Source organism: Aethalodelphis obliquidens, unplaced genomic scaffold, assembly GCF_003676395.1.
Source record: "Aethalodelphis obliquidens isolate GAN/ISIS:26980383/991018 unplaced genomic scaffold, ASM367639v1 scaffold22, whole genome shotgun sequence".
NCBI classification, from domain to species: domain Eukaryota; kingdom Metazoa; phylum Chordata; class Mammalia; order Artiodactyla; family Delphinidae; genus Aethalodelphis; species Aethalodelphis obliquidens.
In genome coordinates, this window is record NW_020837966.1 from 5,047,584 (window position 1) to 5,063,842 (window position 16,259).

Genomic DNA, 16,259 nt, shown 5'->3' on the forward strand with positions numbered 1-16,259 from the left:
GACCAGGGCATGAACCCGTGTCCCCTGCATCGGCAGGCGGACTCTCAACCACTGTGCCACCAGGGAAGCCCTAGTTGCCTTTTTTAACAGCTTTATTGAAATATAATTTATATGCCATACAATTCACCTGCTTAAAGCATACAGGTGATTGTTTTTAGTATATTTACAAAATTGTGCAGCCATCATCATAAGCAAATTTTAGAACCTTTTCATCATCTCAATATGAAACTTTGTAACTATTAGAAGTCACTCTCCTTTCCTCACCCCCTACGCCCAAGTCCCAGGCAACCAATAATCTACTTTGTCTCTATGGATTGGCTCTTTCTGGGAATTTCATATAAATGGACTCTCACAATATATGTACTTTGTGACTGGCTTTTTTCACATAGCACGTTTTAAGATTCATCCATGTTGGGCTTCCCTGGTGGCGCAGTGGTTGACAGTCCGCCTGCCAATGCAGGGGACGCGGGTTCGTGCCCCGGTCCAGGAAGATCCTGCATGCCGCGGAGCAGCTGGGCCCGTGAGCCATGGCTGCTGGACCTGCGCGTCCGGAGCCTGTGCTCCGCAACAGGAGAGGCCACAGCAGTGAGAGGCCCACGTACCGCCAAATAAATAAATAAATAAAAATAAAGACTCTAAAAATGGTCCAAATCAAAAAAAAAAATTAAAAAAAAAAAAAAAGATTCATCCATGTTGTACCAAGTATCAGTACTTCATTGTTTTTTATGGCTGAATATATTTCACTGTATGAAGATGTCATATTGTTTCTAACCATTCATGTCATGGTGGACACTTAGGTTGTTTCCACGTTTTGGCTATTATGAATAATGCTGGTAAGAACATTCATGTGCAAGTCTGTGGAGACATATGTTTTTATTTCTCTTGGGTATAAACATAGGTGTGGAATTGCTAGGCCACATGGTAACTATATGTTTAGCTTTTTGAAGAATTTCTAAACTGATTTGCAAAGTGACTATGCCATTTTGTATCCCCACTAGCAACCCCAGGGTTCTAATTTCTTCATACTCTCACCAACACTTGTTATTATCTGTCTTTTTACTTATTACCATTCCAGTGAGTATGAAGTGGTATCTCATTATGGTTTTGATTTCTCTAATGATTAAGATGCTATCAAACATCTTTTCATACACTTATTAGCCATTCATATACCTCCTTTGGACAAATGTTTTGCTTTTTAAGACTTTTTCTTTGCCTCTAAGATTTTATGGCTTTATTTTTATGCAAATAGATTTCATTTTATTTATATCCTATTTGGGGTATTTTGAGATTCCTGAATTTGTGGACTGATACTTGTCATCAGTTTTGGAAAATTCTCAGCTTTCACCTCTTCAAATATGGCTTCTGAATAGTGACTGTCCCTACACTCCATCTCTCTTTCTCTGGAGAATTCAGATTAGACTTGCGCTACAGCTTCTTATTCTATCTTCTATGTATCTTATCTTTCATGTATTCCATCTTTTCATCTTTAATTTCTTCTGCCCTGTTTTCTAGGTTATTAAATTTCTCTTCTGCTATGACCACTCTGCAGTTAAACCTATTTATCAAACTTTTAAATTTCCATTTTTATATTTTCCCATTTCTAGACATTTTATTTGGTTCTTTTTAAATTTGCTTGGTCTTGCCCTTTATTCATATTTTCAACTCCTTTTATATTTTAAACATATTAAACATATTTATTTCATAGCGTTTGCCTTAAAATTTCAATTTCTGAAGTCCTTGCTTTCTGGTTCTGCTGTTTATTCTTTCTACTGGCTTTCACTTATGGTGCCTTGCTTTCTTGCAGGTTTTGTAATTTTTAAATATTTTTTACTCATATGTTTTGGAACTTTATCTGGAGGAAACCACTGAGGTCTAAGGTGAACATGTGGTCCTTGAGAGCATTTGTCTCTGCCAATACCTGCACAACCAAGCAAAGGCCCCTTTAAACTAAATTCGATACTTAAAGTTTTTGGATCACCTCACACTGCACATCTGCGTAAGAGCCAGCTGTGGTTATGGATTCTCAAAGCTAGTTTTTTCACCTTTCTCTTGGCTCAAAGTTTTAAAATAGATAAATAAGTGATTTTCCCTGGAACCCCTTAGTCTAGGGGGGAGGAGAATAGAGTGGGGAGTTTATTTTTACTTCATCCCTGCACTAAGAGTGTAGGTATCTGGGATCCCAGCTTTATGTGGTAGTGGGATTCCTATTTGACTCCTCATCTTGAGCAGACTCAGGCTTCTGTCACTTTCCTTTAGTGTCCCTGTGACTGTGAAAACTAAAGTTCAAGTTCACCTGTCTAGCAAATGCCCACAAGAAGACAGAATCAGTGCTCTGCTTATCACTCCAGCCTCCTGCCTTGGCTTAATTTTGGCCCTTCAGATTCCTTCTAAGTTGAAAGTTCATAAGTACATTTTAAATTGTATGTTTTTAAACTCTGCTTGATCCAGCATTTTTGTTTTCAACAACTAAAACTAGCTAAATAAGAAGCAAGCTACTGACGATAACTACTGAGCATGAACAGAGTGGCATGCTTAAAAAGAACTGAGACCCCCCCATCTTCAGAAGTTTTCAGGGTGCAGCATTTACTAGAAAGGTCGATATGGAATCCCATTTGCAGGGAGACATCAGACTAGATCGGGGGACAAATAGGTTTCATGTTGCTTGCCAAATCTGAAGGTTTGGTAGTGGCTGGCCAGAAGTCATTCTTGAGAAGGATTCTGAGTATGCTAAAAAGCTCACTGCAAAAGAACTGTGATAGATTTATCAACATGCTTTGGGTATGTGGGACCAGGTGGTGGCACTGCTCAGGTCTGTGCAATCCATGAAATACATTATTTCTTTATAATTTAACAAATGATGGATCTATGATTTTTAGCTAGAACAAAGTAAGTCCTCTCCCCACCCCTCTCAGATTTTATCTCTCTCACACAAGAACAGAATATAAATAAAATGAGGGAAAACCAGGATTAGGATTACACAAAATTATAAAGTTAAATCTGTTGGATCAGCATGATCGACACTCTTCTCAGGGGGTACAGCCCCAGATCACATGCACTTGTAGGTGACAGCACAGTATAGAGTTGATTCCACATATGAAACTGATTTATCTGAAAATAAAGCTAAAAAAACTTTCAACTCTACATGCCTTAACAAAGATGATGTTTATAGTAAAAACAAACAAACAAACCTATTTTGTGCTAACTTCTAAAAATTATCAGAGTAGAAACTTCATGTGGGAGTAGGGTACTGAGAGAGGAATTTGAATGAAATTAACATCAATGGAACGGTATTTAATAGGAAGGAAGACATGGCAGGGTCTATATACACCTACTTTATTCAATAAAAATAGATTGATGATAAAATTATCTCAGTCTATAAATATTGAATAGGCAGCTGCTTTAAATAGCTTTCAGACTATCACTGCCATGAGGTAAATTTTAAATACATATTTTATGCAGACAATAACAGAAAAAGGCTTTTCTAAGGGGAACATAGTTACAGGGTAAAAAATCATATTCTTCCATAAAAATATGCCTTTGGCTTCTTTTATAACCATAAACTCAATAAAAATGGAAAGTGACGCAATCTAACACACATGAGAACTGAGGCTGGGAAAGGTCTGTCTCCGTGATGGCAAGAAGAAAAGCCTATCGGAATTACATCACATGGTTTATATGAAGTCCACGTGGACATCAGGCACACTTCATCCCGTCTGAAAATTCCTCCACCACTTATGCCTGTGACACAACTAACACCCTGAAAAAACTACTTTGCCAAAGAAGACAGCTTCTTTTTCACTGCAGATATGGCCCTCAAGTCTAGAAAGTGATATGCTTATTATCATGCAGTTTGGGTTGTTAGGTTTGTAATCCATCAGAGGTTAATAAGAAAATGTGTTACAAATTCAGAATAAAGGGGGAGATCTAAGACATCAGAGTGGCATCTTTGGCAAACTCTGAAAACAGAGGGAGTGGCAAATGTAGAAGTACTGGGATCAGTAGATGAAAAATGTGTGAAACTAGGAACAAAGCCTTGTATAGAACAGGGGATGCCATCACTCTTTCCCTACTAGAAAAACAATTATTTATATGATACATTCCATTCTTAAAGGCTTAACAGTGCTCCTGAAGGTAACTCATGCTTTCCACTACCTCTTAGATTTTGCCCTCACAGTCTGATTCCTATACACCTTGGGAGTAGGGGGTAGAAACTGGAGTTTTGAACAGGGGAGAGTTGCACAGCTAGGAAGGTCTCCCAGCACCTCAGTTCTCAGGGACAACGGGCATGTGCCAAAGAGCTTGCAAGATGCATGGATTTCAATCCTGGCTGACTATGTCTGGTATCCCTGCCTTTGCACAAACTGAGATTCCGAACTCTGCTTTTACATTTTTTGCAATTCACCTTCCACTTTTCCAAAAATGTTATGTCATGTTTATTCTATGATGTCATATTTATAAAAGCAATTTAGGTCTTCACCGCTACTTAATTTAATCACAAAGCTTTCAAGAGGACCTACCAGTCCCAGCCATCTGCTCAACATCAAACTGGATGTGCATGCCATTTCACATGGCTACTTAAAATACTTTCTTTCCCTCCAGCTACATTCTTCATTCATTTTAATAATTAATGCAAGCAGCACTCCCTTTTCATACAACATTGTTTCCATGTCAAATTTTCATTGAAACATTTAAAATTATCTATTTCAACTTATTTCTGTTTCTGAAAATGAGTCTGTACATAAGAATTACTATTAGCTGCCTTTATTATCTATTTGGAGCAAATAGTTGCATATTGAGATTGAGATTGATTGAGATCATGCCCTGTTAATGAAGAGGAGTCAAATGCTGAGTCAATTTTATTACCAATGGGTCATAAAAATAATTTTCAGCTAAAACTTCAAAAATATAAGCCAACGGGCTTCCCTGGTGGCGCAGTGGTTGAGAGTCCGCCTGCCAATGCAGGAGACACGGGTTCGTGCCCCGGTCCGGGAAGATCCCACATGCTGCGGAGTGGCTGGGCCCGTGAGCCATGGCCGCTGAGCCTGCGCGTCCGGAGCCTGTGCTCCGCGGCAGGAGAGGCCACAACAGTGAGAGGTCCGCGTACCGCAAAAAAAAAAAAAAAAAAAAAAACAAGAACATAGATATTATAGGAGCTATTTTTTATGATTAGGCTGAATTTTTAAATCTTTTTTCAATTTAAAAAAATAATAAGCTTCCAAGTAATCATGATAGAAAACATTTAGACCTCTATTAAAGAAATGCTCAGATTAAAGAGCACCTCTAAGCCTGGCACCTTTATAAACAGTGATCAGCCTGAAGGTGCCTCTCCAAAGGACCTGGTGAAAGAAAAGTTCTCTGGGGCACTCAAAAGCTTTCTACGTATTCACTACAAGCAGCAAGAAGAAGTAACAATATTTAGCTGCAAATTCAGGTTTGGTTTCCAAAGAGTTCCACTGCCCCTCTTGTGCAGCATTTCATAAGAATTTCTGAAATGTTCCTCTACCATGACCCTTCGAGTCTTTATGAACTATTAAAACAAGTTTCTAAAGTCAACTGTCCCTGCCTCAAACCTAGCATTTCCTAGCCAGACAGGATCCAAAGTCACCTTATGATTTCCATTTCTATCACTGCTTCTATCACAGTAAACCCAGTAAGTTTAACAACTACATTTCCATTTCCCATGTATGTTTCAGAGCTTCTAGATTTTTGCAATTTAAATCTAGTATTTCTTTACTCTTTTGGAAAAGCCTATCATTTCACATAGACTTGAGTTCTTCCTACTTCCTTATCTGTGTGGAGTTGGGGGTGGAATTGTATTTTCACTTATCCTTCTAGGTTTGCTCATTTATTTGAGTTTGCATTCTTCACCAGACCTGTCAATGTAGTCTTACCAATCTGATTATTTAGACAAAAAAAACCGCTAACACTAAACTTACACAACTTGCATTACTCCAGCCAGAAATGGACTCTCCTCCCGTCAAATCTTCAGGGTAGTATTTTGAGTACATTTCTTACCTTCCCAACTAAGTGGTCAGTATTGGGAAATGGGAAATACTTTAAACGTGCACCACTTTTAGTGCCCCTTTGGGGACCACAGAGCTCAAAATCCAATATTGAAAGCTTTATCCATATAACTCTGAACAAACAAAAGAATTCAAGAGACTCCACTGGTGACACTAAACAGTTTTCTTGTCAATGTGTGTAACCAACTATTGTAAAAATTAACTCCTCGGATATGTGTGATGATGTTGATAAGCAACATATTCATATAAGCTTTGTAGAAAAGTTATCCAAATAGGCTACAATGGACCATGAACTATGAGAGCAATCCCATTTTAGAGGATATCAGTCTATGCCTCTAAAATTTAACAAGTTCCATGATAAATTATTCACCCAACTAGAATCAGTTCACACAGCCTAAGGGATCTCACAAAGTACAAAACACAAGCACTCAGGACTAAATGCTTAGCAATAACTATGTCTTAATAGACCTGTTCAACCACACCCAGGCTTAAATAAGGAATCACACTACCCTCTCAAAAGTAGGAAAGGTAAGAAAAAAAAGCAACTGAAGTAATGATACGAGGTATAAGCAATAAATGTTACAGTTCAATCCAATAAAAATATTCTTTCAATGGAGAAAATATTAAAAACTAACTCTTACTAGTACTTTTTAGGTAATGTTCTTATCAGTCTATAAGAGATATCTGCATGATATTATAAGAAATCATTTTTATTTATATTTCTTAGAAATCCATTTTTTCCCTGTTCCTCAAGTTAAATATAACATTTATATTACTATTATTATTATAATTATTATTATATTTGGTTATATGTCTTCAATAATAATGGATATTGTTATTAGCTACTTTTTTGAACCAGGTGCTTTAACTACATTATTTCATTTAACACTTTGAGTCACCCTCTAAGATTTACATTGTTGTCCCCACTTTACAGAAGAGGAAAATGTGGCTGAGTGACTTAAGTCACTCCTCAAGGCCATGGAGCTAAAGGGCAGGCTAGAGATTTGCCAGAGTCTGCTTTAGTCCTCAGCCTGCACTCTTTTCACCTAACTCCATTTCTCTCCTCAAACATCCTTCTGACCTAACCACTTTGGGAACCCTTGAAAGTAACTAACCATTAAACGTTAAAACTAGCTCAAGGATTGATGATGTCTCAGAAGACTATGGGTTAATAAAGGTCATGACTTGCTTGCTGAAGACCATATATATGTTTTATTCACCTGGACACAATCTATGGTGAGGGGCAGAGTTAACAAATTTCATTGCCTTTTCAGTTGTAGAAGTGGCTTGAACTATCTCCCACTGCTGAATAACAGGACAGGATGGGGAGGAAAAGTTTCAGCCAAAACAATAATTTCCCCCAAACTCCATGAGTTCACTCATATCTGTGCATCTGGTCTTCATTCCTAGAGTGATCTGGTCATTGTCCGCAGGCCACCCTACTACTGTGCTTGCTGCACATCAGCTCAACTCTCTATGAGGAAGGACTGCAATAAAGAACCAGAAGGGAGGACTGAGCAGGGAAACCCGTTCTGCATTTTGTGGCCATCCCTGAAAGGAAGGGGTTATATTCAACTACACTGGACATTCTTCTTATCTCTGCTCCTTGATACAAATTTTTAGTCACAATCTCAACTTCAACTAACAGATGGAAGCTGGCAGAAGTAAGCATAGTTTTTGTTTATTTCCTAGAGAAACACACACACACACACACAAACACACACAGTGAAGCAGATGCTAGATATTATTTCCTCTCTCTAATTTTGAAAATTCTCTGCAATGACTATGCATGTATTTCACAACTGATAAAAATCATAACCATCATCTAAGCATTTTTCCTCTCAACTCCCACTGCTTTCTCACAGAAGTCTGCATCACTCTTAACTCTGTAGTGTTTTATAAAGCAACAAACAGTAGTAAAACCTACAATAAGAACAGGGGTATTTAAGAGCAAGTGGTAGGAAAAAAAAAAATTTTTAACTGGTGTGATTATTATCTTCACAAAGAAAATAGCTTAAATAGAGGAATAAATAAAAGCATTTCAAAGTCTCAAAAGACCTATTAGGCTGTTCATAAATTTAATAATTATGCATATATAAAAATAATAGATTTTCAGATGATTGGTCCATTTGCAACCCAAGGTTTCATTTTGAAAAATACAAACCAAATTCTTTAAAACTGGCAATACTGATATAAAATAATGGAACATACTACTCTAACAATATTTCATAAATATTCCACACCAACAGATAACAGTAATAACAACACTCTCAACAACAATGGCTGACGTTTATTGAATGCGTTTTAGATATCACTCAAGGGACTAAGTGCTTTAAATGCATAATCTCCTGGAATTGTCAAAGCAACCCAACGATGAAGGTATTTTCTTTTTCTTATCCATATTTCATGGATGAAGAAACTGAGGATTACAGACATTGAATAATTTCAGCATTGGGACTCAAAATCAGTTCTCTCTTAAATACTACATTAAAACCTTCATACCTTTGAAATCAGTTAAATTGGCTTCCAAGATCAACACCTTTTAAGCCAAGACCAACACCTTTTAAGACAATCACCTTCCAGGGATGGGCCAAAAATTGGGCAATGATTGAAATTTTTAAAAATAGCAAACTTATGAAAACTCAAAAAATTTGGAAGAGACAGGACTATTGAAAATAAATGTTAATTTCCATGAAAGAGGGACACCAAAGAACTCATTAGGAAATCCTGAACCACTCAGTAAGTAGAAATTCTACCAAAAGCTTTCCCTGGTTTCTTTCTGGAATCCATGCTTCTGAACTAAAAAGCTTCTTCATTCTTCTTTATTGTCTATATATTTCATACATCATATAAAGCAGATTATGTGGGTATCTGGGGAAAGCATGTATTTAAACCATAACTTTCCAGTCACACTAAGAATATAAAAGTTTATAATTGTGAACCATACCTTGGTTTTCATGAACTTGGAGTGACTTTTGTAAACCTCTATTTGTTTTATCTCTTCTTCGCGGTCCTCAGTGTTCAGCACACCATTGGCTTTTAACATCTGGATCTCATCCTCAAGATCCCTTATGTTTCGCTCCAATGAAGCGATTTTTGTGTCCTGTTGGTAAAAAAAAAAAAAAAAAAAAGAAAAAAAAGAAAGAAAATTGTTTTTTTAATATTATCAAAACAGTTTCAGAAAGCAGTTTCAGTAGTAAAACATTAATCAGGGTGTAGACATAGCCTTGAATTCAGAATAATTTCTTTTTTTCACTTCTGAAGATCACTTGTGAGATTTTTTAAGCTCCCAGTAAACAGCATATGTCAATACAATACAGAGAGTTACCTAGATATGTTTGTCTCATATCTGGGAATCAAATTACCAAAGCAATAGTGATAAAAGTGATCTAAAGTATTAGAAAACAAAAACGTCATTTAAATAGACGAATTTGTAATTTCAGATATAGTTTACCAGTGTATATTTTTGAGTCTACTTGCAAATACAAAAACGGTTTGTTTATGTGTGTATTCTGTGGCTGGTTTTATAAGGCATGCTTGGAATTTGACTGTGAAAGAGAAGGAAATTAAAATCTACTAATGGGGAAAAGGATTCTCATCTAAAATACAGACATAAGTGAAATTAAATAACTGAATCACGACTTAGTATGACTGATACACTAAATATTGAAAATTTATAGCAACTTCAAATAATATATCACACCATGATTTATTTGGCAAGCAGTCAGCTGACTGCGTGACAAAAAGCATTACTACCTTGAAGGGCATTTCTAACCCATTGATTTACAGAGTTAAAAAACTAGAAATATTGCACTGAAATATGGGATTAATTGAGGAAAAACCATAGAGAATTTTTTTTTAAAAGGAAATGACAGACTCCACACACAAGATAGAGCATAATAAGAAATGATGCATTAGAAAGTAGAGAAGAGAGAACTCTTATAGAGGAAAAAAACATTTCCTCAAACCTCAGGTATGAGACTCTTATCCGTCCTTGGAATGAAACACACTGAAAGTCTGACTTCAAGTTTTCTGACTGTCACCATCTACCTGACATTTTATTGTGCAGATTCAAGGAGCTTATATTATATTTGTAATTGAAATTTAATAAAAAATGAGCCACCAATGCATTTTTTTTTTTTTTTTTTACCATTTTTTAGAATCTAAAAGACTAAGGAGTTCCAGAAGTAAAGACAATGAATGGGGCATTCTATTCATAACAACTCATAGAAAAAACTTTTCAACAAATATGTCTGTCCTGATTTTGTGGCTATTTTCTATTTTATTTTCCTATATTATATGCCCAGTGGCATGTTTCCTGTGGCAACATGATAATCATTATTACTATCACTGACATCGCCATCACTGTTAAAAGAGGAAAAGTGAGGAGCAGCAACAGCTGCTTATTGAGCTCCACTGTGTGCCCATATCTGGGGGCTCGGGGCTCTAAGTGCTGAAGACACTTTTATTAATTCTCAGGAAGACCCCCAAGAAGATGAAAGAAAACAATTCTGAAATTTGCAAGACTATTATGGAATGTTACATTCTGTAGTATTTCATTTTACTTTAAAAATATTTATTGTATTTTTTTCAGTTATAAAAGTATAATAATATACTTTAAATTCACAGTAAATGGAGAAAATCCCCTCTATTTCTACCATCCAGTGATAACTATCATGTTTTTATGTATCGCCTGCCAGTCTTTTCCTATTTTAGATGCATATCTGGAAATCTTGTATACTGCCAATTTGAGCGAGGAGAATGTTATGGACTGAACGTCTACGTGCCTCCAGAATTTATATGTTGAAGCACTAACCCCTAGTGTGACTATATTTGGAGATGAGGCCTTTGGGAGGTAATCAGGATTAGATGGGGTCATGAAAATGGAGCTCTCATGATGGGATTAGCACCCTCATAAGAAGAGATACCAGAGAGCTTGTTTTCTCTCTCTGCCATGTGAGAACACAGCAAGAAGGTAGCCATCTGCAAGCCAGGAATAGAGCTCTCACAGGAATCCAACCATATTGCCACCCTGATCTCAGACTTCCAGCCTACAGAACTGTGAGAAAATAAATTTCTGTTTTTTAAACCACCCAGTCTGTGGTATTTCGTTATAGCAGGCCAAGCTGACAAATGTAGGGAGTCTTCCTTAGTGACTCATTTGAGTTCTAAGCTGTGATAACTGTAGATAAAAAGAGCAGCAATAATGAGAAGGCTACGGAAAAAAAAAAAAAAAAAAAAAACTTCCAGAAGTTCATAAGAGCCTTCATAAATAAATGAGTCATTTTAAATCAAGATTTTTTCTGACTATAAAATTGACATGCTCATTATAGAAAACCTGAAAAGCCACATAGATAATTATGATGCCCACCCCAATCACATCATTCCAATCTACCCACTAGTAACAATTTTATTTACCCCCATGAAGGCCTTAAGACTACATGATTTCTTTAAAACATATTAAAAGATAGATCTCTATTAAAACTAATCAACATAATATAGATTTCCCCTCTTTATTGAGATACAATCTTTCAGCATTTACAAATATCTAAGTGCAATCTTTACAAGAGTTAACTGTAAATTAAGTGTGAAAGGGCCAACATTCCTTTCCTTTTTTTTTTTTTTTTGAAATTCTCATAATTTTAATGGTCAATAGCTTCTGGTTGGCTCTGGCTGGTACAGGTAAACAACATACTTAATGATACCACCACCACCACCACCACCCCCGGCACATTCACATCCCCACTGTAGCATTGCTTCCATCACATCCTGCTGCCTGGTCAGACTTCCACAGCCTCAGGCCCCCGTGGGTTATGGAAATCCACATCTTAGTGTGATGAGCTAAAAAAAAAAAAACCCTGGTACACTTGTGATCTGTTATTTCTTTAAAATAACAAACGTGAAGCCAGATGCCTACCCGGGCTCCGCTGCCTCACAGAGCAGCACAGGTGCTATGCCACCTCGCGGGCCGGGCTGCCTGCTCCCCCTACTCCGCCCCGATCATACAGCGCAGAGCTCGTAAATCTTCTTGACGTAGTACACCAGAGCCGCCAGTGCTATCGTGTTGTGCAGTCTCTTCCTGTGCAAGTCGTCCTTCAGGACCAGCACCACCAGGGTGGAGGAGGTGAGTGTGTGCAGGGGCAGCCGGGACAGTCTGTAGGCGTCGTACTCCACCAGGTACTTGCAGCAGGGGTCGAACTGCCAGGAGATGCCGTAGAGGGTGCAGGAGGCCAGGCTCAGCACACCCGCGGGCAGCGAGATATAGTGGGAGTAATCCAGGGGCGGCGCCAGCGGGGTGAAGAGGCAGGCGGTGTCCGCCAGCACGGTGGTCTTGTGCAGGCAGTTGCCCACAGTGATCCAGCGGCCAAAATCTTCTGAGATTTCAGATTCAAGTCTAAAGTAACTATATTTACATGTATATACGTATGTATATATACATGTATAAATATGTTGTGTACTGCAATACGCTTTGTAGTCCCATATTTTACAACTTAAATTCTTGATAGCGTTTGTTAAAATTTCAGGTCTTAATCATGCAGGCAAGGGGAAAAGAAACCCTCAGCTTTCCTCTCAGTCAATTTCTAAGGCTTTAAGTTAGCAATGACCACAGCTGCCAACTTCTAAATGGGTTAAAAAGGAGCTTTTCACTGGACTTCTAAAAATTACATACTGCTAAAGAAAGATCAGAATGGAGTTAGAAACATAGAAAATCCTATTGACCTATATATATCCGAGTTAAAAATCTCACCAAATGGTGGAACACATTTTAAAAATAATATTTTAACTTTTACTAATTTTCTTAAATTAACCAGCCTTTGTATTTCCTCCCAAACTTATTTTACTTTAGCCACAGATGTCCCAAAATACCAAAAAAAAAAAAAAAAGAAAGAAAAAAAGATGAAAGAAAGAAAAATGTATATTGTGGAAATCACTTTAATAAGGATCTGTTTCTTCTGCCCTTATTTATATTTCTGTTCTTACAATAAGAAGTCAATTTCAAGAACCCATACCTAAAATCATAAGCATAGAGAAAAGGAGATGGGAGAATATCAGTAAGATCTAGGGAGGAGAAGAGATGCAAAATACACAGACATATTAGATGATCTATTGATTCTACCCAAGAAGATATTCAAAATGCTGAACCAGAGAAAGACATGAGGGGGCTTCCCTTCCCTGGTAGCGCAGTGGTTGAGAGTCCGCCTGCCGATGCAGGGGACACGGGTTCGTGCCCCGGTCCAGGAAGATCCCACATGCCGCAGAGCGGCTGGGCCCGTGAGCCATGGCCGCTGAGCCTGCGCGTCCGGAGCCTGTGCTCCACAACGGGAGAGGCCACAACAGTGAGAGGCACGTGTACCGCCCCCCACACACAAAAGAAAAAAAACAGAGAAAGACATGAGGAAATATAAGCATGAAAAATAAAGGCAAAGAAAATGACTGCCATGGTCACACCTTCTCTACTGCTTCAGTTTGAGGAATTCAGGGAGAATAAATTTTATTTTTCTTTTTTTAAAACCTCTAAAACTAAGATAAGTGACTAAAAACATATTTAAGGAGGACTACAGAAGGAAACTATCTCACAAGTCCTGATATGGCTCAATGTTGTACATGGATGTTGCCTTTCAAAATAGATACTAAATGCACATGCTCAGTAACTCAAGCACTGGTCCAGAATAGAGAGAAAAAATACTTAAGACATATGCTGTAACATCCTGAAAAGTGGAGTTTTAGAAGGCAGAGCAACATTTTATTCCCAATCGCCAAAGAATCTTCATAGGAATATCTTTAAATGTTATTTATAACTGATATTCTAAAATAAGTTGTGTAGTGAGATCTTCAAATACTCATCTAGATTGTGTTTCACAAAGAAGCAAGCTCTCAAAGCAGATAACTGTAGGCCTTCCTTAGAGATGGGGTAAGTGAAATACAACATAAAACAGCTTTTCCCGAAGTGCACAGAACCCAAATGCTCTGTGAAAAGGGGCTTGCAGGGTCAAGTAAGTTTGAGAAATGATTACTGGGGATTCCCAATGCATATTAGCATTAATCACTCTGGGAAGTCCTACAGCAAAGTATTCTATTTACCTTTATTTTTTCCAGTATTATTCCTCTAGAAGTCAATTCTTGGGGAAAAAAACAGAACTTTAATGATGTTAAGCTCGGGGTTATATACTAAAGTGAAGAGTCAAAACAATGATTTGGATTCTTCAAGAGAAAACTTGCCATGATTACCCCCAATTTAAAATAATTGAGGGCTTAAATATCCAGATCCCCTTGTCAACTTCTGTCACTCAAGTCATTTACTGAGAGCCTGCTCTGAGCCCAGAGCAATGAAAGAACAGACATAGACTCCCATGCTCCCTGATTCAGCACTCCATGTCTCAGGTGACATTTTTCAAATAGTCTTGAGATCGGAAAAGCATGAAATTGCTTTGCTTTTATAATATTAACATATTTTGGTTAAAGATTGCAAGAATGTGGGGAAAAAAGTTTCGGGGGTGGGGAAATAAACAACTTAAGTGTGTTTGCTTCATTCCCCATTAGTAAGAAAAAATATCTGAATTGAACATCACTTTAAGTTACTCCTTTCCATATATTCATAAAATAATACTTGTAATAATACTTCATTTTATACATCCAGATTATAACTCCTACTTAAAGATTAATACCCAAGACTATTTTATATCCATCATTCAAAAGATGCAAAAAGGTATCTGATGGGGAATCAATCAATCACTGGAATCGAACCCCTAGCAACCATCTACCCAATGGGCCCAGCTTGCTGATTCTGGAATCAGCCATGAATATTAGCAAGCCAACGAGTGCAGGGATTACAGCAATGAGGATGAATGTCAGGTGGAAAGACTAAAATAAGTTTACTTTATCCTTGCTTTTATCTTTTTTTTTTTTTAATAATCTCTGGATTTTTCTAGGACATGTCTGCTATAGTTGATAATAAATTTAGATACAGGAAGTTCTCTCATTCATTCAACAAATATATACTGAGCATCTATTGGGTACCGGTCACCTTGCCAGGTGTGAGATACCAGGTAGGTATGAACAAGATTCATGGGCATACCCCTCTACCATGGAGCACAGTCTAGATCCTTGTTATGCAAAGTGTGGTCCACAGACAGCAGCACTGACATCACCTGAGAGCTTTTTAGAAATGCAGTATCTCAGGCCACAACTCAGCCAACTACTGAATCTGAATCTCCACTTTCATAAGGTCCTCAGGTGATCTGGGTGTTCTAAATGGCTTTAGGTGTCCAACATATACAAGGGACAAGACTGATCAGTGCAAAAGAGACTAGGACAACTTTACTGGCCAAGTACATTTAGAGAAACATGAAGCTACTCTCAAGAGCTATCCAAGTTGGCATAAGTGTACAGCAACCCTAGGAGTAAACTCTCTGGAGAAACTTTGCCAGTAAAGATGCCTTTATTACACTCTTTGTGTTTGCCAAACATTATGTTCCCCTTAAACAGCAAGAAACAGTTTTCAATTCCTCTCTAGGAACTGTGGACGCTGAAATGGTGAGTGGGTGGAATATCAAAAAAAGCAATATCGTTTAGTCACAAAAAGTAACAATTATGTTATTGCTGAGTGTCACAATGTGCTTTCCTTTCAAATACAGGAAGAATTACTGGTTTCATTTTAATATCAGGCCAAGAAAGAAAATACAAGCATTTTTTACAGAGCATGGAACTCGCTGTGATCACATATCGGTCTACGGACATTAATCAACAAACTTAGGGCCAACTGGTTTAAAGAAAAGACGTGATCTAATGTTCAGGAAACATCCCTACATAATTATATTACACTTTATTTAGAATAAAATTCTAGACTACTATAACTGGGTACCACAGAGGCTCTTGAAGGCTTAACTTTTAAAAATCATCTAATTGTAGTTGCAAACATAACTGAGCAGTCTTTGGTCCAGCTATCTGAGTAATGCCCTGCCTTTGGAAGGATTTACTGTGTGGAATTCACCGCAGTTATGTGAGCCCAAGTTAAGCGCTCCACAAAAAAGTCAACTTGGGCCTAAGGCACATTAGGAGGAAAAACAAAAAATCAAAAACTCTTCTTCTTGGCCCTTATCAAACTATAAAAAGATGATGACCTAGATTAGAAGATGACATGGGACACACTGTTTTCTTGTGTTGCTGTTTTTGTGTTTGTTTATTCAGATGGTATCTAATTCTTTAGAGCAAAATGTACACACACAGAATCAGGCT

At 37.5% G+C, this 16,259-nt stretch overlaps 2 protein-coding genes across 2 annotated transcripts in view; both read right to left on the reverse strand.

Moving 5' to 3' along the window:
* Window positions 1–16,259, reverse strand: part of ERC2 (ELKS/RAB6-interacting/CAST family member 2) — a 759,104-nt gene that overhangs the window by 470,011 nt on the left and 272,834 nt on the right. Inside the window, exon 4 of the mRNA XM_027121473.1 lies at window positions 8,971–9,126. Within this exon, the coding sequence (XP_026977274.1) occupies window positions 8,971–9,126 (156 nt within the window). The remainder of the gene's footprint in view (window positions 1–8,970; window positions 9,127–16,259) is intronic.
* LOC113628136 (transmembrane protein 11, mitochondrial-like) lies at window positions 12,024–15,169 on the reverse strand. Its single transcript, XM_027121465.1, has 2 exons — window positions 15,108–15,169; window positions 12,024–12,426 (listed from the first exon to the last, which is right to left on the reverse strand). The coding sequence occupies exons 1-2, from the start codon at window positions 15,167–15,169 to the stop codon at window positions 12,024–12,026; spliced, it is 465 nt and encodes a 154-aa protein (XP_026977266.1).

Coding starts and splice junctions, on each gene's coding strand:
- LOC113628136 (XM_027121465.1), bottom strand. CDS start 15,169: ATGTCAGTGCTGCTGTCTGTGGACCACACTTTGCATAACAAGGATCTA. Junction 12,427..15,107: donor GATCTAGACTGTGCTCCATG/GTAGAGGGGTAT, acceptor ATGTAAATATAG/TTACTTTAGACTTGAATCTG.